Source organism: Rattus norvegicus, chromosome 7, assembly GCF_036323735.1.
Source record: "Rattus norvegicus strain BN/NHsdMcwi chromosome 7, GRCr8, whole genome shotgun sequence".
Classification (NCBI taxonomy): domain Eukaryota; kingdom Metazoa; phylum Chordata; class Mammalia; order Rodentia; family Muridae; genus Rattus; species Rattus norvegicus.
Window position 1 is genome coordinate 20,749,400 of NC_086025.1, and position 23,017 is coordinate 20,772,416.

Below are 23,017 nucleotides of genomic sequence, written 5' to 3' on the forward strand. Positions count from 1 at the left end.
CTCTGCCGTGAAGGAGCTTGAGGGCTCCTGCAGGGTTAGAGAGAAACCTGCTTGGGAAAGCAGCAGGAGAGTGTCTAAGATTATCAAGATGGCACTGGCTAACAGGGTGTGGGCAGTGTGTCAGAAAGAGAAAGCTCAGTGTGGCAGGCACTTGGTAATGGCCTGGAGGAAGGAAGGGGATGCTCTCAAGAGACTCACAAGGCTGTAAGATGTTGTGTGGATGATAAGCAGGAAAGAGCCCCAGCTTGGGGAGCAGTCTCCACAGACAGGGATGTTGGTGCACGCAGTAGATGTGGGCAGTTGCCATGACTCCAAAAGGGGCAGAGGGGGGTGGGTTGGCCAGGAAGGAGCCAGCTATGGAGAAGGAAACTGAGGAAATGAACCCACCCGACGATAACCAGTGCCAGAGTCAGTGTTTTGTTTTTATTTCTTTCCAAAAGACCCTTCCAGCTGCAGACAGGGCAAGCATTAGACAGAGGTCATAAAGGCCCTGTTATTATTTAGGTTAGGCACGGAGACCTAAGGCAGGACAGCCAGGATGACGAAGAGAGTTTAGAATACAGAATTGAGTCTGGGTGTGGTGGCATACACTTTTAACCCCAGCGCTCAGGAGGCAGAGCGAGGTGGATCTCTGTGTGTTTAAGGGTAGCCTGGTCTACATAGTAAGTTCCAGGGTAACTCAGACTATGTAGAGAGAGACCCTGTCTCGAAACAAAACAAACAATTGAATATAGTTGGTGATCAGCCCTGCTTGGGACAACACATAGGCAGGTGTCCACAATAACTAACTAGGGTGCCCTACAGGGGTAACCTAGGCTCTTCCTCTATGTCCCTTATCTCAGGCTGACCATAGAGGGCCCAGTTTGCTAGGCAGTGATGATGGGGGAAAGTAATCAAGAGAGGGTCCACTTTAGGATGCTCCTGGCTAAGATTCTGTGTGGGCCAGACCCACACCCACTTGGAAAACCAAGAAACCAACTGTCAAGTAGAGATCCTGACGGAAGCCATGAGGGAAAGGAATCCTGGGAAAGGAGACAGGGGCCCAATGTCAAGTAGCCACCTAGAAAGGACCAATAGAAGCATGGCTTGTCGGATCCTGGCATCTGAGAGGTCAAAGACAGTGGAGAACTTAAGAGAACAGTCAAGCAGTTTGGATGCATGAGGGAAAGTGGCATGTGATCACAAGGGCCCAAAGTAAGCCATTCACTTGAGGGCAGTGAGCCAGGCTGTCCTTGGGACCTACGGGTGCTTACACTGTGGACTTATCTGTCGTTAGTTGGTTTGACTGGGCACCAACCACTCTGAGCCAGCAAGACCTCCCCACATGCACCCACTCACCTGGGCAGAGCTCCTGTGGTAAGGGGAGTAGTGGAGCGGCCCAGAGATGGCTGTGTCATGAGGCAGGGCTGGATACTGGTTCTGCAGTGGGTGAGGATGCTGGTTGCCATAGCTCCCGTAGTTATAGCTTCCCGTGTACCTAAAATGCACCAAGCACAAAGAGTAGCATGAGTCATAATGCCCAAGAACAGTCAGCTTGACACCTTTTAAAAGTCGCCTCAACTACTTTTTCTCCTCTGTGACCCACCCCACTCCACCAATTTTTCTTCTGTTTGATTCCCATCGTCTCTGCTCTGCTGGCCTTGCTGTGGGGAGTCTTGAACCCCAGTTTGATTTTCCCGGACCCCCAGCACTCTTGGAACGGAAGCTGGCTCCGATTAAAACATTACTCCAATGGAAAGCTCTCCTCCCATCATGCCAAAAGCTCATTGTACACCTTGAAATCGAACAGGGAGGGTTTTTTTGGCTTTGTTTTGGTTTTGTTTGTTTTGCTTTGGACTTTGTGTTTGTGTTTCTGCATTCCTTAGGCTTCCTCTGCGGAGTGGTGGCGGGAAAACCTGAGGGAGTTGCATGGTGAGGCAAAGCAGGTATCAGAGACTGCTCTGAGTCTGAGCCAGGCTCTGCCACTTCCTGGCAATCCAATCTGGAGTTACTCACGGCCCCCATTTCTCACAGCTGCGAAGTGCTGCCCAGGGTTCTCCTGGAACAACTCATGTGCGGGCGATGGCACATGCGCAAAGAGTTACACAGGTGCCCGGGCTGCTACTGTTGTGACTGTTTATCATAACGTCTTCCTGGCAAAGACCTGGACCTGTGGCCACATGGTCTCTACGCTACCGTTCCCGTACATTCCGAAAACATCTGAAACCCAATCCTAAGAGTGCATTATAATTGTGTAGAGGAATGCCTTTAGGAATAATGGCTGCCCCGTGGAGATCCCTGGGGATCTGAACTGTGGGCACAAACTGATCTACCAGCCTTCTGCTGGGCCACCTGTGTGGGAGTTGTCTGAGAGGCCGCTGCGTCCCAGCTACTCTGGGGCTTCTCTAGCTAGGCCACAGGCCTGTGCATAGCCGCAGGTGAGACTCCCTGCACTGTGTGGCAGTGAATGTCTTCAGTATCAAGAGTGTTTTCCAAGTCACTGCTCAATGAACACAGTGAAATTGGTGTCTCCTGAGAGGCAGAGCCTGGTGCCAAGGGCTGTTGAAGATCAGGTAACTCTGTTGAATGAATGTTGAATGGATGGGCGAAACAAATGATCCAGGTTACAGAGCACCCCTGGAAGCCTCAGGGACTCCCTGAACCTGGGAGCAGTCCCCTAGAGACCTCTATGCCACAGGCGAGTAGACCACCTCTAAATGGACTCCAAAGAGACAAGGACATTCTGTGGAGCCTTAACAGGCTGCTGCTGGGAGGGCAAGTGAGGGATGAGTTTCGGCTTAGGAGCGTGGCATGCTCAGTTGAGGATCTATAGTTTGCCAGCTGTGTGACCTTGAGGAACTACAGGCCATTCACCCTTTCTTTCATCCCTCTGCACTGTGTATTATGGGGAATCTATGAGGTGATAGCACTGATTAAGGCAGGCAGACTAACCAGAAGACAGCCCCTGTCCTGTCCTCTGAGGAAACACTACTATCGGAATCCTTCTGAGTCACTTACCCATGCTCCTCCCTGTGGGAGTAGACTGGTATCCTGTGTGTGACAGAGGAAGAAGGCACGTGGGTGCTCCTCATACAGGGTAGTTGTTGGGAGTTCTCAGCCGGCGACCCAGCCGCTGTCGTCACTGTGTACGTTAGTGACCACGTATATGACTGCATTGCTCCTACAGAGACAGATTACATTGCATTGGTCGCTAACAGTTTGTGCATAGAACTCTACATGGCTGCCCATTGCTCGTAAGCTGAAAGTCAGAATTGTTACCAGGCATTCTCTGGTTCTGCTCAGCTTGCCAGAGTCTACCTGGCAGCTCCCAGTCTAGACATAGAATCATTTTCTCCAGAGCATAACGATCTGTGGCACCCCAGAACCTTTGCCCCTGCTGTATCTGCCACCTAGAATCTTCACTCTTCCTAACTCCCGAACCATTCGGTCTTTATACATGAATCCAGAGAAGCTGCCTGCTAACCCAGCCTGGGTGAGCTCCTTCAGTGCATGGTGGGTCCTTCTGAATGTACTTCAATCTGCAATTCCCCATTCTGGAAGGAATGTGATTTGATCCACCTATCCCCTCCCCCACACCAGAGTGCAAAACCATCCCATGAGGCCAGGTGCATGTCAGTCTGCCCTGTACTGTCCAGATAGACACAGTTAAAAAAAAATCGAGAGGGGAAAGGGGACAGGGAAGATGGGAAGAGAGGAAGATGAAGAATGCCAAGCCTGGTACAGTGTGTCCCAGGAAAGCACTGCTTTTCATGCTCAAGACAATGGTTGTTACAGAGTCGGCAGACTGTTTTAAGCAACTTAAGTAGATCCCTGGGCTGTCTACCTAGCTCTCCACTGAAGACTGCTAGACAGCGACCTGGACTGTGGCCTGTCCAAAGCACATTACTAATTCATTTATTGCCTTTTAATTGGATACCTGAAAGTGCTAAGGACTGTGTGTGTGTGTGTGTGTGTGTGTGTGTGTGTGTGTGTGTGTGCGTGTGTGTAACAGGACCTGACAAAGGCTCTCTAAGGCGCTAACAAGTTGGACAACTTAATTTCTGATAAGTTTTAAAGCATTAAGATAACAGAAACCCACCTCTTTTACATGGTGTAGGGAACAGGACTCAGTGTCCATTTTTGGGTACACAGAGAGAGGGAGGGAGAACTGGTTGACAAGTGCTATTTTTTTAAAGGACTTATTTATTTAATGTATATGGATACACTGTAGCTGTCTTCAGACACACCAGAAGAGGGCATCAGATCTCATTACAGATGGTTGTGAGCCACCGTGTGGTTGCTGGGAATTGAACTCAGGACCTCTGGAAGAGCAGTCAGTGCTCTTAACCACTGAGCCATCTCTCCAGCCCTGACAAATGCTATTTTTAAGATCAAATGAAAGAGGGGCTGAAGAAATGACTCCGTGGTTCAGAGCACTGGCTGTTTCTTCTAGAGGAACTGAGTTCAATTCCATGTACCCACATGGCAGCTTACAACCAGCCATAGCTTCAGTCCCAGTGCATCCAATTCCCTCTTCTGGCCTACATGGGTACCAGGCAAACATGTGGTACGTACACATACAGGCAAGGAAAATACCCACACGCATAAAGTGAAATAAAAGTAGATTTTAAAAATGAAATAAAACCAAATCCTGTGCTGTCAGCAAAAGCCCATTTCTGCCTTAAGGCTCTAATAGAAAGACAAAGGAAAGGTTTGCATTTTCTTCTTCTTAGACTTCAGTCTGTCTTTCCCCCAAGGCTTTACTTATAGCGCAGGGAGCAGCTGTATGGACGTGGTGGCTAAAGGGGCTGGACTGTGGATTGGCTCCATGTTGCTTGCATGGCACAGACCTGATAAGGAAGGTCCATGAGGAAGGCAGGGAAAGAATCCTGTTTTTAACTGTAGTGTTTTATTATTTTAAGTGTCTTGTGCTAGGAACACGTGCAAATCTGAGAATTCAAATTTGGATTATAGATAATGCCCTTTTTAATAATGTGGCAACACTTCACTTCAGCAACATAAGAAGGAGTTCTGTTCTGTTGGGCATCTATTACAGGCCAGGCATTTGGGCTAAGTGCTAAGTGCTTTATAAACAATTTAAAAGGAAGAAAGAAAGGAAGGAAGGAAGGAAGGAAGGAAGGAAGGAAGGAAGGAGGGAGGGAAGGAAGATGTAGAAGCACAGAAGATGCAAGAATATGAACCCGGAAGAAGAAAACAGAGCAACCTGGAGACAAAGGTGCAATTAGGAATCAGCTGAAACGGCATTTCCTGAATGCCCATCTTCCTTAACATGGCCTTCACCCTGCCTCTGAGTTTCCCAGGATCTGCTGATGGAAGGAAGCCTGCAGCTAGGAAACCTCCTGATGGGGAGCATGTGCCCACTATCCTCAGAATGAGTAGTCTGGAGTTTCCTTCAGACTTCATGAAGAAAGTGCTCTAACCTATTCCATGTTGTCAACACCCCCCACCCCACACACACAGTGGACTTCATCTTGATTTTAAGACCATTCCTGTGTCAGCACTGGCTGAGGAAGAGGGGCTTCATAGGATGCTGAATGGCCTGCCCATGGTCTCAGGGCACTTGGGTGGCCAATGGCGCCCAGATCAACTTTCTCTCTCTTTGCCTGGGTGTCTCTCTGCTCTGAGTCCTGAGGCTGGTGTTAGGCAAGCCTCTCACAACTTACGAACCTTTGCTTCATTCTCTGTAAAACACGGTGAGTCTCTTCTTGCAAGACTGCTCTAAGGATTAATTAAGGTAATGTGTGACAAAAAAACGACAGGCAGTGGGTTTCTAACTCGGGATCTATTCCTCTGAGTTCAGATGTTCCAGCATGTTTTTGTGTGTATGGCATGTGTGCACATGTGGGGTTTTGGGGGTAGGGGGTGTGCATTCGTGATGAGGCTGAGGCTCGCAGTCAACACCAAGTGTCTGCCTTCGGTGGTTCTTCTCTCTTTTGAGACAGGGTCTCTCTCTGAAGCTGGAACTTGTGAATTCGGCTACTCTGGCCTGTAAGTGAGCCACAGATCCACCATAGCCTCCTCCCTAGCTCGGGGTCATAGATACATGCCACTGCAGCTGACCTTGCCAACACTTAATCATCCCCTACCCTCCTTTCTGTTTTTATATAATAATAATAATAATAACAACAACAACAACACAACGATAATTACTATTATTGTTGGGGAACATGCCATTGCCTGTATGTGGGGGTCAGAGGATAACTTTTTTTTTTTCGGAGCTGGGGACTGAACCCAGGGCCTTGCGCTTGCTAGGCAAGCGCTCTACCACTGAGCTAAATCCCCAACCCCTAGAGGATAACTTAATGGAGTTGTTTTTTTTCCTTCTGTCTCTACATGGGCTCCAGGGATTGAACTGAGATAGCCAGGCTTAAGCAGAAGCGACCTCTGTTTGCTGAGCCATCTCCCCAGCCCTCCCGGAAGGTCCTTTTTTTTTTTTTTTTTTTTTTTTTTTAACTTGAGTATTTCTTATATACATTTCGAGTGTTATTCCCTTTCCCGGTTTCCGGGCAAACATCCCCCTCTCCCCTCCCCTTCCTTATGGGTGTTCCCCTCCCAACCCTCCCCCCATTGCCGCCCTCCCCCCAACAGTCTAGTTCACTGGGGGTTCAGTCTTAGCAGGACCCAGGGCTTCCCGTTCCACTGGTGCTCTTACTAGGATATTCACTGCTACCTATGGGGTCAGAGTCCAGGGTCAGTCCATGTATAGTCTTTAGGTAGTGGCTTAGTCCCTGGAAGCTCTGGTTGCTTGGCATTGTTGTACATATGGGGTCTCGAGCCCCTTCAAGCTCTTCCAGTTCTTTCTCTGATTCCTTCAACGGGGGTCCTATTCTCAGTTCAGTGGTTTGCTGCTAGCATTCGCCTCTGTATTTGCTGTATTCTGGCTGTGTCTCTCAGGAGAGATCTACATCCGGCTCCTGTCGGTCTGCACTTCTTTGCTTCATCCATCTTGTCTAATTGGGTGGCTGTATATATATGGGCCACATGTGGGGCAGGCTCTGAAGGTGTTCCTTCAGTCTCTGTTTTAATCTTTGCCTCTCCATTCCCTGCCAAGGGTATTCTTGTTCCTCTTTTAAAGAAGAAGTGAAGCATTCACATTTTGATCATCCATCTTGAGTTTCATTTGTTCTAGGCATCTAGGGTAATTCAAGCATTTGGGCTAATAGCCACTTATCAATGAGTGCATACCATGTATGTCTTTCTGTGATTGGGTTAGCTCACTCAGGATGATATTTTCCAGTTCCAACCATTTGCCTACGAATTTCATAAAGTCATTGTTTTTGATAGCTGAGTAATATTCCATTGTATAGATGTACCACATTTTCTGTATCCATTCCTCTGTTGAAGGGCATCTGGGTTCTTTCCAGCTTCTGGCTATTATAAATAAGGCTGCGATGAACATAGTGGAGCACGTGTCTTTTTTATATGTTGGGGCATCTTTTGGGTATATGCCCAAGAGAGGTATAGCTGGATCCTCAGGCAGTTCGGAAGGTCCTTAAAGTGTATTTCTATGTCTCCCATTCCAAATGTGAAGGAAGAAAGGTGAGCTTCTTGGGTCAATCGTCTCACCAGACACTGTGGTTTTAATTGTTATTTTCCAACAGGGCCTTGCTGTGTAACCCAGGGTGCTTCCCAACTCCCAATCCCACTGCCCCAGCCTCCGTACCGCTCGGATGGCACGTATATTATAGTCTGGGTCTTAATGTTCATGTGTTAAAAGCTTGATCCCTGGAACGTTTGAGAGACAGGGCCCAGTGAAGGTTTTTAGGTCACTGAGAGCCCATGAAGGGGATTGTGGGAGTCTGGCCTTCTCTTCACTCTCTTCCATGAGATGAGTAGTTTTGCTTCATCGTGGGCTTCAGCCACCATGGGCTGCTCCAAGGCCAGAGCGGGAGGACATACGTGAGACCTTCAAAGCTGAGCCAGAGGAAACTCAGTCTTTGTAAACGTTGTCTCTCTCGGTTACTCGATACAGTAATGAAAAACTAGCTCACTAGAGATGGGATGGGATGCTTGGCTAGAGACTATGAGGTAGCCAATTACAGCAAACTTCTAAAGAGTATGTTTCTGTGAGTCGCTGGTGCCCTTCCTTCTGCATTTCACCTCTGTTGTGTTCTTCCCACCCAAACCGTGGCTTCATGGCCGCTTGTCAGGAATCACTTCTTAATTACACAAAGATCAGAAGAGAAAAGGTCCTGAATAATCACATGTCTCCTTCTCTATGAGTAAAACTTTCCTTAGAGGGGCCGAGAAGACGCTGCATTGGTCCAATGCTTCCGGTGCACATATGAGGGCCTCGATCAGTTTAGAATGGATGTAAAAAGCCGAGTGGCTGCGTGTGGACGTGTTTGTTCCCAACGCTGCGGAAGTAACGACCAGAAGAAGCAGCCAGCTCCAGGGTCAGAGAGAGACCTTTCTTAGGAATCAAGGTAAAGAGCAAGAGGAAGACATATCCCTCTGGCCACATGCTCGTGAATGCACAAATGCACCTGAACACGCACAATCACGTACCACACACAGGGCGGGCAGCCCCCCCCCACATAAACACACACACACATACGCACGCGCACACACGCACGCACACAGGCACGCACAAGCACACAACAATTTCAGGAGATTATAACACTCTTGCAATTTAAAATTTTCCCCTTTATATCAACATGGATTATTTCTGGGTGGGAAGGTTGGCGATTTTAAATGTTGTGTTTTGTTCTGTGTTTTTCTATAATGAATGCAAAGCGCTTCTGTCAGAATACATAAAGCACAAATAGATTTACTACCAGAACTGTAATGGGAGGGGGTGGGATTTGAGAGAATAATGAGCCAGTCACAACAAGCAAGTACTTAACCCTTCGAGCCCTGGGACCTCAGGGGTGTGGCCAAGATCTGTGACTATTTAAAGAGACAATCAAGAAAGGCAGAGGTCCCTCCCCCTCCTCCCTTACCCTCCCCTCCCCTTCCCCCCCTCACCTCCCCCTTCCCTAAAGCAGTAAGAAGACTTCAGGGGATATCCATCACCTGAGGGGATGCCACAGAAGTATGACTTTTGTTTGAACCCCGGGAGCCCAGCAACTGTTCTTTCGTGGCTGTGGCCCCAACATTGGGCCTGCCAAGTAGTAGGTGTTCAGTAAATTTTGATTCCTTTGAATTTGTTGTTGAAGGAGCCAAGGCTGCTCGGAATAGCCATTATCAAACAAAAAGCTAGTAGAGCTCCTGGGAAAAATGGGCCCCTGCGGTCCAGGGAACAGAACCTCTAAATGGCCATGTGCCAGCAATCTAATGCATCTCAGGCGGCCTTAAGCAGATTAACACCTACTGGCCTGGGTGAGAAGCAGTTTCTGCCTGGGGAGCAGAGAGAACATCCCCAGTATCCCAGCTCCTGGGTGGGGGACCTCCAGTGAGAAGCGCTGCTGCAATGGCTGTGCTTTAAGGGACACCAAAAAAGCAAAGCTGACGTGGCCCAAGTGTTCCCGATGTGTTGGGTAAACAACGGCGCCTCCCTATTCGCCAAGTCCTATATTTTGTCTGTTCCTCCAGCGTCGCGACGTTCACAGGACCCCAGTGTGGTCTGAGGACTGCGCGGTGACAGAGCTCCTGGTCGTTCAGGACTCTATAAAGGTCACGGGGCACTTGCTAGCTCCTTTACGGTGTTGAGACTGCAATAAGGGACTATTTTTTCCCCATACCCAAAAGAACATTCTTCATCAAGGTGGTTTTCCTTTCGCCTGGGCTTCGCAACCACAGGACAGAAATACACTTGGAAAAGAAAGCCAGTCAACAGAAACAAGAGTGCATCCATGTTTCTTTGCTCACACTGAGTCCTTTAAACCTTCACAACAGGGTTGGGGGCCCTCCCTTTTCTGTGTTGTTTTTGTTTCCTGAGAGACAGGGTCTCCTATCCTGGAATGGTCTTGAACACGTGGACTTCCTTTCTCCAGCCTCAGCCTCAAATTCAATCCCAAGTACTGGGACCTGTACTGCTACAGCCAGACTTGTCAAACATCTGTGTCAGATGAGGGAACTGAGTCCCAGGAAGTGAAGGGGCTTGGTCAGGTGAGGTGCATAGTTGGATACAGAGTGCAGGCCCTGGATCCAGAGCGTTTCCTTGGCAACTGTACTTCCCCCTTGCAGATCCCGGAGACAGTTAAAACGCAGACCCTGCACCCCTAGGTCAGCAGCGGGACCTTTGCTGTAGTAAGCGTCTCCTGTGCCAGGTTGTGGGTCCATCGAATTAGCACCAAGGAGCAGAGCTCTGTGACGCGTTGCTTCCTGTCATACATGCCGCCTAAAATGAAAATCTTGCCCCCAGTCCTGGCGATCGAATCCACGTGCTAAGCAAGCACCCTACCACAGAGTGACACCCCACCCCAGAAACAGTGAGAGTCTACTGGCCACTTGTATACCTGCTCCTTTGCATCGTGGATGGATTCTATGAGCCTTTTCCCCCCACCTGAAAATCTCAGCTAAGCCTTCACTTGCAGATTCTCAGGCCCAAGCTCTGGCGAGCAGGCGTGTGGAGGATCTGGAATGCACTGCCTCAGACGCTAGCCACCCGCCACCTGCAGCTGTTCAGACTTCAATTACGGAACCTGAACGCAGTGACCACTTCAGCTCCTTACCTGAACTGGCCGCATAGGCTGCTGGTGCTTACTGTTCCCGACCACTTGAATTTTTAGTTTCAAACTTGTATAAACTATGTATGAATGTTTTGTCATGTATAGGACTGGAGTCCTGACAGAATGTCAGGTGGAGCAGCTGGGAACCAAGCCCGAATCCTCTGGAAGAGTATCCAGTGTTTTAACCCCAGAGTCATTTCTCCAGTCCTGACAGACAAGTTTGGGGTTTGTTTGGCTTTCTTTGTTTTTTAATTATCTTAATTGAAAACTATTCTATTTGGAGAATGATGTTTTCTGAGATACATAACAAAACCTTTCTTATAACCTTTGAGGCTGAGACGGAAAGATTATGTATGTGGATCTGCCTGTCCCTCTATCAATATGCATCCATGGCCACCTCAGTCCTTGGGCGAGCTGTGTTTTAAGGAGCATCCCACTGCCGTGGGAAGCCATGTCTGTTTAAGTTACTGCACTAGCTTCCTCTCTTGGCGCCTCTCCCTCACTTTCACACTGCAGCTGGTCCTTATTTCACCAAGCTCTTTCTGCCTAGGGCCCCTGCATAAGCTGTCCTTCTTGCCCCTCCCCATCTCCTATATGGTTGGCTCATTGTGATTGGCCAGTTCTGTGACCAATGTCACCTCCTTAGAATTCACTGTCCACCAAGCTGGGCAGGTTATACTTTTTCCATACCACGCTGTTCTTTTCACTCATACCTCTAACGGCCGTTTGGAGTTACGTATTTACCTGGTAGACTATTTCTACGTTAACTCTTAGCCACTGGAAGCTAAGTACCACCGAGGCCAATGGCCATATGTGTTTTGTCTTTTTCCCACTTCTGTACCTCCAAGGCTGGGCAGAGACTAAACACAGAATCTGCGCTTAGCATAGGAACAATTGAATAACCGACGGAGGGGGGAAAGTCAGTGCGTGATGGATGGATGGAGTGAAGTCAAAGCATGCCTGAAATAATCTTTTTCTTTTTCCTGACCTGATTCATTTCTCCTAATTCTGTTCCTTTAAAGAGGAGGAAGGAGCTGTGACGGAGGGGGAGGAAGTCACTGTAAATGAGTCACCAGTGCCCACCATTGGGAGCTGCTTGGCTTAGCCAACCTCAGTGTGACTGAGCTTTTGTTGTTGGGAGTGTCGAGGGGTCAGTTATCTTTGTGCCGGCTTCAGCTGCTGCAGAGAAAGTGCAGCTGGGCAGCCAGATGTTCTACATCTGGGTCATTTGGGAGGGATGCCCCTGTTTCATGAGGGAACCTAACTTCCCAAGATTCAATTTGCCGGTTTTGTGTTGCAGGGAACCTGGGTGAGAAGCTGAAAACACTCGTTTAATAGTTAACTTTTATTGTCAGTGCCAAAGGAGGGAACACTTAAAATGACATCATAAATGTGGCTTTTAGAGCCCTGAGGTGGCCCGCCCAGACAGAGTCTGAGCTTAGCATTTTGTTTTAAGTAACATTAAAGAGTTGCAGTCTGATGTCATGTTAAATAGACGGATCAATTTGACGCCACCTGCCGTGCCCGCAAGGCAGAAAAGAGCCCCCTTCCCCTAATGTTAACTTTCTGAACTTTGCCTGACCACGAGGGAGGAGGCAGGCCTCAGAGTTCCAGGTGGGCAGATGACAAACGGGCTGGGTTTTCCCCGGTGGAAATCTGTTGCTGTGAAGTCCTGTAACTGGTCTCATACCATGTGCTGCCCAATGGCTTAAGTAAACCACTCTGCTCTGGCCTGGACCAGCCTCAGCTTTAGGTGCCTGTTCCTTTCCTTTCCTTACCGCTTCCATCCCCTGCCCCCTTGTTTAAAACTGGAGTGTAAAAATATGTGTCTGCACAGACGTGGGCCTAGACATGGACATGACTGAGTAGAGAGACTGCCGTCCTGGGGAGGTTATAACTCTCCGTGCTGGGAGGCTTTCCTAAGCCTTCTATCAAAGGATGCCACAGGCTATATGCCATGAACTAATACTTGCTGCTCACTGAACAGACTTGAGACCTGTTCTCTTTTTTCATGGCGAAAAAATGAGGGAGTGTTCATCCAATGGGAGATGGCAGTTTGAGGAAACGGCCCAGGCATCTGGCTGTCCTTGACTCTTAGGTTAAACCTGATGATACATCATGTGGTCAGTGATACTCAGAATATGTCTGAGATCCACCAAAGTGACTAGGGCACCCGTAATCTCACTTGAGGTTGGCGGTGGAGGGAGGAAACTTTATTAGCCCACAGTTTGCTTGCTTCATTTCCAGTGGTGTTAATTTTTTCCTTGCTGTCTGTTTTCGGTTTGTTGTTAGTGTTATAGAGACAAAGCCTTCTGTAGCTCAGGCTAGCCTCAAGCTTACTAGGTAGCACAGGATGGCCTTGAACTTCTGATTCTGCCTCCCATCCCTTGAGTTCTGTGATTACAGGTGTGTGCCAACATTCAAAGTTTATGCTAGGAACTGAACCCAAGACTTCATGAACGCTAACCAGTTTAGCTACATTTTCAGCCCTTACTTGGGGTTTCTTTTTTTTTTTTCTTTTTCTTTTTTTCGGAGCTGGGGATCGAACCCAGGGCCTTGTGTTTGCTAGGCAAGCGCTCTACCGCTGAGCTAAATCCCCAACCCGCTACTTGGGGTTTCTTAAAAAGCACTTTTCTGGCTGTGTAGCTCAGTGGGAAAGGCACTTGCCACTAACCTTGACAGCCTGCAGTTAAGCCCTGAAACTCACACGGTAGAGCAGAGAATCAGCTACTACACGTTTGCCTTTGACCCCCCACAAGTGCACACACACACACACACACACACACACACACACAAGCATGCACAAGCATGCACATGCATATACACAAATAAGTATAATTATTTGTTCTCAAGTTTTCGGGAAGTGAATGGAAAAACATCAATTTAATAAAACGAATTGGGCATTAAAGTCATATAGTGTGTTATCTTTTGAGGAAAGCATGACCGTTATGTTTTATTAAATTTACAAAATTAGTTTTCGATCTTACAGTATTATGCAATAGAAGTGTGCACAAGGCCTCAACTTTAAGAATCCTGCAACACAAGGACACTGTGGTTAGGACAAAATGGCAACCAACAGGTTGGGAAAAGATCTTTACCAATCCTACAACAGATAGAGGCCTTATATCCAAAATATACAAAGAACTCAAGAAGTTAGACCGCAGGGAGACAAATAACCCTATTAAAAAAATGGGGTTCAGGGGGTTGGGGATTTAGCTCAGCGGTAGAGCGCTTGCCTAGCAAGCACAAGGCCCTGGGTTCGGTCCCCAGCTCCGAAAAAAAAAAGAAAAAAAATGGGGTTCAGAGCTAAACAAAGAATTCACAGCTGAGGAATGCCGAATGGCTGAGAAACACCTAAAGAAATGTTCAACATCTTTAGTCATAAGGGAAATGCAAATCAAAACAACCCTGAGATTTTACATCACACCAGTGAGAATGGCTAAGATCAAAAACTCAGGTGACAACAAATGCTGGCGAGGATGCGGAGAAAGAGGAACACTCCTCCATTGTTGGTGGGATTGCAGACTGGTACAACCATTCTGGAAATCAGTCTGGAGGTTCCTTAGAAAATTGGACATTGAACTGCCTGAGGATCCAGCTATACCTCTCTTGGGCATATACCCAAAAGATGCCCCAACATATAAAAAACACACGTGCTCCACTATGTTCATCGCAGCCTTATTTATAATAGCCAGAAGCTGGAAAGAACCCAGATGCCCTTCAACAGAGGAATGGATACAGAAAATGTGGTACATCTCCACAATGGAATATTACTCAGCTATCAAAAACAATGACTTTATGAAATTCGTAGGCAAATGGTCGGAACTGGAAAATATCATCCTGAGTGAGGTAACCCAATCACAGAAAAACACACATGGTATGCACTCATTGATAAGTGGCTATTAGCCCAAATGCTTGAATTACCCTAGATGCCTAGAGCAAATGAAACTCAAGACGGATGATCAAAATGTGAATGCTTCACTCCTTCTTTAAAAGGGGAACAAGAATACCCTTGGCAGGGAATAGAGAGGCAAAGATTAAAACAGACACAGAAGGAACACCCATTCAGAGCCTGCCCCACATGTGGCCCATGCATATACAGCCATTCCATTAGACAAGATGGATGAAGCAAAGAAGTGCAGGCCGACAGGAGCCGGATGTAGATCTCTCCTGAGAGACACAGCCAGAATACAGCAAACACAGAGGCGTATGCCAGCAGCAAACCACTGAATTGAGAATAGGACCCCCGTTGAAGGAATCAGAGAAAGGACTGGAAGAGCTTGAAGGGGCTCGAGACCCCATATGTACAACAATGCCAAGCAACCAGAGCTTCCAGGGACTAAGCCACTACCTAAAGACTATACATGGACTGACCCTGGACTCTGACCCCATAGGTAGCAATGAATATCCTAGTAAGAGCACCAGTGGAAGGGGAAGCCCTGGGTCCTGCTAAGACTGAACCCCCAGTGAACTAGATTGTTGGGGGGAGGGCGGCAATGGGGGGAGGATTGGGAGGGGAACACCCATAAAGAAGGGGAGGGGGGAGGGGGATGTTTGCCCGGAAACCGGGAAAGGGAATAACACTCGAAATGTATATAAGAAATACTCAATAAAAAAAAAAAAAAAAGAATCCTGCAACACTGCATTCACAGTGTCTACCTAGCACCCTGCAGCTTCTTAGGAAATTGTGCACACTTCTTCCCAGACCATGGCCCATTGCTCATCCAGATCCAGTCTGTGGATCCAGACTCCATCCATGGAGTATTTCAAGAGTGGCACTAGAGAAAAATAGTATACATACTTTTATGTAAGGTGACGTTCTTAGGGCCCTCTGGAGATACCTGAGAACAAAGCTGGAATGTGCCAGAATCTTCAAAGCCTACAGTCGTCTGAGGGGAACCTGTTTTGCATTTGGATTTCTAAGAAGCTCCTTTTATGACCTGCCGTGCGTTGCACAGAAACCTCTCAATGCTTTTATGATATTTCTATGGCCTTGGCGAGCATCACAGCTGCCCCTACCTGGAGGCCTCCAAACGCCAGGCAGACTCACTGGCAGGACAAATCTCATGCTCCTGCACATGCCTCGTGTCTCACATTGTCCCACTCCGAGAACACCCTCTGGTTTATGTGTCCTTCTAGGAGGGAGCCTTCCACTCCAGTCACACTGTTCGGTCTATAAACGTCAGGGTGGCCACGACTAGTGGGTTGCCTTGGTGATGCTGGCCATATCAGAAGCATGAGTCAGGGAAATGGCTCTTGGTAGCTCCTGTTACCCCACTGATTCCTTTGTGAAGCAGAACCCAGGGGATGGTGATCTAATACTTCCCATCTAGGAAGAATCCTTGTGTGCTCACAGTGCTCATGCGGACTTCCTAGTGAGTGTCAGGACTGCCTGCCTGAAGGTCTGTTGAGCTGGATTCCCAGAGTCTCCAAGCAGTGTGTCCGCAGGTACGTCCCATGGGCTGGTCTGCTCAGTTATGTGAAGGTGTTGCTATTACTGGGCTGGGGGACCCACTAGAATCTGGTGGAACCCAGTACTGGAAGAATGGGCATTTCCAAATGGCTGTGTTTAAAATGCTCTCCTTGTGACGGAGTTCCCCACCAATGCTGTGCGCGTGCGTGAAGTGGCTTTCTGCTCTCCATGTACTATTAAAGCACCACGGCAGTCCTAACTAACAAAGGGGTGATGGAAAAGAAATACTTGATGCTTGAGTCATAGACAGGATACCACGGCGCCTTGCCTAACCCTCCACTCCCCTCTGCAAGGTCTCCTAATACCTCCGTGCATGGACTCTCCTTCTCTGAGAGCCCTGTAGCATTAGTTTATACCATGATTATGCCGACTCCTATAATGACTGCCTGCCTCTCTCTTCCCCACGTGGCCTTTGGTATCAAGGACTTGGCAGAGTAATATTCATATCGAGCACAGCACTCGGCATAGCATTTCACCCTTCAAAAGCATTTCCCTATACATGCCTTCACACCTCCCCTTCTCTCACAAAAAAACGTATGCAATAGCATTCCGTACGGAAGGTTTTCAAGCATGTTAAAACTACTGCATCAGAAACTGAATCTAAGATCAGCATGGTTCTCATAGGTTTCTCTATCGCTTCGCATGGATTGTGTTATCGGAGAAGCTCTTAGCTCATTCTTTTAACTAGTTCTCTTTCAGTCGTATTTTGTTTTCTGGTCAACCCATGTGTTTCTCTTTCCATGGCTACCTATTTCTTCTTGACTATCTCTGATCTCATGTATGAATATATAACTCTCCCTTCTTCTACTGTGCTATGCTGCTCCTCTGGTAGGACGTGTTTCCAGCAATGGTATGGTGGTTTTATTTTTATTATGATAAAACACCTTAACCTAAAATCTACCTGTTAGATGATAAGTCTGGTATCAAGCCAGGTCTCCTTTGGTGGCTATCTGTTTTCTTTGGGGACAGTGAGATCTTTTTGATTTTATTCAATGAGTTTAGCAATGAGTTCCACCCCCACCCCAGCCCCCATTTAATCACCTAAGGATTCAAGGAGAGAAAGTTGTTCCCTAAGTCTTATCTCTGTTCTGTAAAACCACCAAGCTATTAGTTTGCACCCTCTCTCCCCCTCCTCTCTCTCTCTCCCCCTCTTTCTCTCTTCTCCTCTCTTTACCTCTCTTCCCCTCTTCCCTCCACTGTCTTCCCCTCTTCCCTCCCCCTTTCCCTACTCTTCTTCCCCATTCTCCTACCTTCTCCCTCCCCTTTTCCCCCTCTTTCCTCTCCCTCTTCTTTCTTTCTTTTCCCTCTCCACTCTACCTCCTTCTTCTCCCTTCTCCCTCCCTCTTCTCCTTCTCTTCCCTTTCTTCTCTCCCTCTCCCTCCCCATCCTCTTTCCTTTCTCCCCCCTCCCCCTCCCTTTGTACCCCTCCCTTTGTTCCTCTCCTCCCTTTTCCCCTCCATCTCTCTCCCCACCTGAGGTTGCCTTTATTTTAGCAGCACAGCACCTTCCTTTTTCCCTTTCTCATCTTGTCCCTTTCCTACTTTCCTTTCATTCCTCCTTTCCTTTTTTTTTTTAATTTTTGAGATACTGGCTCACTCTGCAGCCCCGCCCAGCCACTCTCTAGCCTGGTATAGCCTCACACACTCAGCAGTCCTCCTTCCGTACAGTTCCCACAGCCTGGTGAGCTCTAAGAGTACAGCTGTGAGTCACGATGCACAGTGAGACCCTGTCTCAGACAAGACTTTCTGAATTTATCAGCTCTTTCTCTTGGCACAGTTCTCATGCTTAATATATCTTTATCAATTTCACTGATTGTTTTATCAGAGAATATCAGCTCATTCTTTAACTAATTCTCCTTCAGTTGTATTTTGCTTTCTATTCAACCTATATGTTGAAATTTCTTTCAAGAGCATCTATTTCTTCTTGAAGATCTCTGACTCTCACGAATGAACGTATAACTCTCCCTTTTCTACTGTGCTACGCCGTTCCTCGTTCGTAGGCTGTGCTTTCAGCAAAGGTATGGTGACTTTTTTATCATGATAAAACACCTTAATCTAAAACCTCCCAATTAGACCGCTCTCGGCTTAGTACATTAGGTTATGCATCTCCCGTCACCATCCATCTCCAGAGTTTTGATCTTCCAAACTGAAACTCCCTTACTCTGTCCTTATGTCCCCTGCCTCTAACTGCTATTTCACTCTCTGATCTTGACTGGTCTGGGGTCCCTGTACAGGGGGAGTCAGACACCTGTCCTTTAATGTCTAGCTCATTTCACTTAGCACAATACCTTCAAGATTCAGTCATGGTATGTTATGCTAGAATGAGAAATATTGAGTGGTATACTGTGTTTATATCCATTTGCCCATCATTGGGCAAAGGACACCCGGTGGGTCCTTTCCACCTTTTGACTATTATACATACTTTTATGGACAATGCTATACAAGTACCTCTTTGGGGTTCCTTCCCTTGTTTTAGGTATGGGTGTTTACTGAGGCTTTTGGCGATTCTTGGGTATGGTTAGCATGTGAGAACACAGTGTGTATCTTGGGCTGTGGGTCTCCCATCAGAGCAACCTTCTAGTAGCGTCAGCCTACAGGTCCTGCTCAGTGTGGTTCGAGCTTGGCCCAAGATCAACTCTGTTCACACCACTGCCTCAATGTGTCCTATTGTGGCTTGGCATGGCCTCGCCACCACCTCTCCAGAGACATAGCTCAGGTTTGGGTCCATGCTCCTTGTTTTCAGGGTGCCTGGACACTAGCTTACATGATATCCTGATAGTTTCAGTGACTTACCTTGGGGAATAGTGATGTACCTACCATGTGTTTAATCTGCCAACTGAAACGGCAACATATAGGAGGTGTAGTCATAAATAACCGAGGCCCGTAAGCCTTTCAAAAATCCAGGAAGATTCCTGAATCCTGGTACTCCTTTTGGTGATTTGAGGAAGACCCGTTTTCCAGAAATCTCTTTCTTTTAATACGTACCCCCCTCCCAGCACTTTGGAGAACTCCCTTACCTGTTGTGCTAAGGCCAGTGTACTCAGGGGATGGGTTGCTGACGGGAGAGGAGGGAGGTGGCACCTCCACGGATGTGGCAGATTTCGCTGGAGAAAATGATGGGCCTGGTGAAGGGGTTGGTGGGGTAGCCTCTGTCAAGATAATCTCTTCCTGGGCTTCTGCTGCAATCAGAGAAAAGGTACATTCTTAGATCCCAAGGTCAAGGTCACTTGCCTTTGAAGAACCAGAAAGAAAGAAAGAGAGAGAGAGAGAGGGAGGGAGGGAGGGAGGGAGGGAAGGAGGGAGGGAGGAAGGAAGGAAGGAAGGAAGGAAGGAAGGAAGGAAGGAAGGAAGGAAGGAAAGAAGGAATCTGCTTTCTGATCTATGCCCTATGGTCAGTCCTTGCTTAAAATCCTTCAATAGTTTCCATACACCCGAGAGCCCACTCTAATGAAGAGATACTGTTGATTTCTCAGAATCTGACCCACTCAGCACAGCTAAATTCTTGGCTGCGTGGATTAAGGCAACAGAGGTAAATTCTATCTGATACTCTTGTAAAGTTCCGCTCACCAGTGCTTCCTTCTCCCTTCATGGCTCGCATCAGCTCGTTGGCCCGCTCCTGACAATGCAGAGACTCTAGCAAGTAGAGCACGTAGTCGTCGAACATCAAGTGAATTAGGTGGAAAGACCCTGGTGCGGAAAGAGCAGACGGAAAAGTCAGCCACGCTGCTTTGTGGGGTGCCTCCCCCTGGTCAACAGCACGCTACTGTGTCCTCCAAGCAGTGCTCAGGAACCCATTCCTCTCCCTCATCATCTCTCCACCTTTGCCACACTCCCAGACGAGCCTGTTAGTCATTAGTTCCTCTCCATTCATCCGCCATCATGAAAAGAAAAAACAGTGCACAATGAGCACTTGCAAATGCGCTCAAGCCGTCAGGCTCCTAGCAGCCTCCATCCCAGCCTCGGCACTCCTCACTCTGCCCAGCTTAGCACAATGGTGTTCCTTTCCATTCCTTCTGGAGCACATCCTATAAATACAACCATGGCCGCAATGTGCCCTTTAGTTCCCGGGTGTGTACCAATATACCTGGCATGATCCCAGAAGCAGAACTGAAATAGTAAATTTACAATCACAGACTCATGGCCCTGAGTGTTTTGGAGACGCGGGAGTTTTTTAGAAAAGGTGCCAGAGGGGAAAGAGTTGGGAGTTTCCAAGGAGACCTCTTCCTTTAGAAGTAGTTAATTCCTCAAGGAGGAAAGTGAGCCTTCAGTGTAGGCTCAGCATTCTCCGAGCTACAGCTACCTGGTACAAATGTCATTGTGATTTGCTTCAGCTTACCCTGCCTGGTCCTCCTAAGAAAGACAGAGTCAGATGCACACTGAGTGCGTGCTCTGTGGCAACAGTACGTCACCCATGGAGGTCACAGTGTATAACCTACACCTCAGCCATAGGAGGTAAACAGGACTCTGCTAGACTCAGAGGAGGAGTCACAGAAACGTGCAAAGCCACACAGTTAAGTGGCAGAGCCAGCCGTGAACCCATTCACTCAGAACAGGAGCTGTTGTTTAATTAGGATGCAATGCAATCTTCTCTAAAAGGAGGTCAGTGAAACTTCCAGTGCACATGTGATAAGTATACACTAGGTGCTTAATAAACGATAACTGTAATCCAAAGAACTATACAGTGAGTGTGATTCATTCATTCACAGTTTAAAAAAAAGTCAAAAGGTAACGTCAAATACTTGAAGCATTCATAATGAAGGAATTATTTTATTTGCTAGGATCTGGTCTAAGTCAACATGGATGGAATGAAACATCTGTGAACTAATGACTTAGAACCGAAACCCCTGGATGATGAGAGAATGGGGAGGGGGGTTATCTAGCAGTGTTTGTCCAGGAAGTCCTCTAGAAACCATCAACACACATCCGATGGGTCTCCAATTTTCCATTGTTCTTCAATCAGGAGCTTTGTAGAGCTATTGCCCCTGTGGCTTTCTGAGTACTAGGGATGCTTGAAAACTTGACTTTACAAGGGCTGCAGTGTCCTTTAAAATCCATCATTAAGGTCGTTGGGCAATGAGCAGTTCAGTGCCAGGGTGTAATGGCCACAGGGAAGAGTAAATATAGAAGAAAAACTGGGGGGAGTTTACAGAGAGAGAGGGAGGAGGAGGAGGAGGAGGAGGAGGAGGAGGAGGAGGAGGAGGAGGGGGAGGGAAGAAGATGCTGTGGTTCCATAACAGAGATTAAGAAACCCCTCCTGTCCTCTGTGTGTGGCCAGCAGTGTCAGGAACACAGCAGAGACTCAGCACTCATACATTACAGGAATGAAGGAGTGGTCAAGCACAGACTACTACCCATATATAAGCGATTCCACCTTCCAACAGCACTGAGAGGTTTTATTTTTTTTTCTGCTAGTATGTGGGAAGGGTTGGTGGGGGTAGGGGGAGATGAAGGCCCAGGGGATATAAACCACTTGCTCAGGTCCAGAGCTAGTGATCACCAAAGGCCAATATGATAAAAAGTGTCGGAGACAAAAAGAGACTGCTGCTTTACAGTAACCTACTCGAGAGCATTTGATAGAATCTAGAATTTTCTTAAGTCTGGCGTGACTTTCCTAGCTTCTAGAAAATGAGAGCATTCTGACAAGAACATTAGTATACTTACCACGTAGCTTTATGATGTGCGTAACATTTTTCTATCTTTAAGTTGGATGCTTTTTTTAATTTTAGTTCCCTCTTCCCTTCTTTTCTATAATATCCCTGACTATACCTGTCCTTTGAATAATCACTAATCTTGAATCTGTTATTGGTCATGTGTGTTTTATACTGTTACTGTACACGTATGTCTGTAGAGAGCACACCGATACTTTTCTAGTGTGACGGAAAGGATATGGATACTCCACACGACCGTCCACAGCCTGCTCTGGACATTTCCTACTTGTAGCGCCTTGATGCTGAACGCTGATGCTGCAGCTGGATGGTCACTCCCTACCCCAGTTCATTCTCCTGCCATCGAAAGCTAGGTTGCTGACAAATTTTCATCCTTGAAAATTGGCTACAGTGACTATTTTTGTCTGTCTCCTAGTATCGAGGTCTAAAAGTCCAACCAACAAATTCCAAGAATACCTGCTCATCCAGTCTTAAGAGAGTTCCCGGTTGACCACCAGAGTGGTTTACACTTTTACCAGGACTGTGGAAGGTGTGGGGCAGAAAGGGTGTGAACTTTGCAGTAACCTAATTACCACAACGACGTGGTTTTTATCATGTGCTTATTGTTCATTAGAATTTCCTCTTCTGTAAAGTGCTGTTTACATTTGTTTCTTATTTTTCATATGTTATGGAGTATTTGCTCTAAAAATAATTATTTAAAGACCAAAGAGATATCTCAATGGGCAAGGGCCCTTGCACCAAGCTTGACAGCTTGAGTTCTTTCCTTGGGACCTATGGTAGAAGGAGGGAACCGACTCCCACAGGTTGTCCTCTGACTTCCAAATATCCCTGCATCCCCAATAAATAGATGGGTAAATGGACAGACGGACAGATGGATGGATGAACGGATGGATGGACGGACGGATGGATGATGGATGGATGGATAGATGGATGGATGAATGGACGGACAGATGGATGGATGGATGGATGGATGGATGGATGGATGGATGGATGGATGATGGATGGATGGATGATGGATGGATGGACAGACAGACGGATGGATGGATGGATGATGGATGATGGATGATGGATGGATGGATGGATGAATGTTTGGATGGATGGATGGACGGACGGACAGATGGATGGATGGATGATGGATGATGGATGATGGATGGATGGATGGATGAATGTTTGGATGGATGGATGGACGGACGGACAGATGGATGGATGGATGGATGTTTGGATGGATGGATGGACGGACAGACAAATGGATAGATGGGGATAAAT

The 23,017-nt window shown here is 47.4% G+C and overlaps 1 protein-coding gene across 11 annotated transcripts in view; it reads right to left on the reverse strand.

Annotated features, from left to right (window-relative positions):
• The window catches only part of Rfx4 (regulatory factor X4), a 162,596-nt gene that overhangs the window by 8,640 nt on the left and 130,939 nt on the right, over positions 1-23,017 (reverse strand). For 9 of the 11 annotated variants that reach the window (XM_063264402.1, XM_039080076.2, XM_039080073.2 and 6 more), the window contains 4 exons: positions 19,653-19,772; positions 19,103-19,264; positions 2,998-3,160; positions 1,339-1,477 (listed from right to left, as the gene is read on the reverse strand). In XM_063264402.1, coding sequence (XP_063120472.1) covers positions 1,339-1,477; positions 2,998-3,160; positions 19,103-19,264; positions 19,653-19,772 — 584 coding nt within the window. The remainder of the gene's footprint in view (positions 1-1,338; positions 1,478-2,997; positions 3,161-19,102; positions 19,265-19,652; positions 19,773-23,017) is intronic. The other 2 variants (XM_063264400.1, XM_063264403.1) reach the window with 1 other exon arrangement.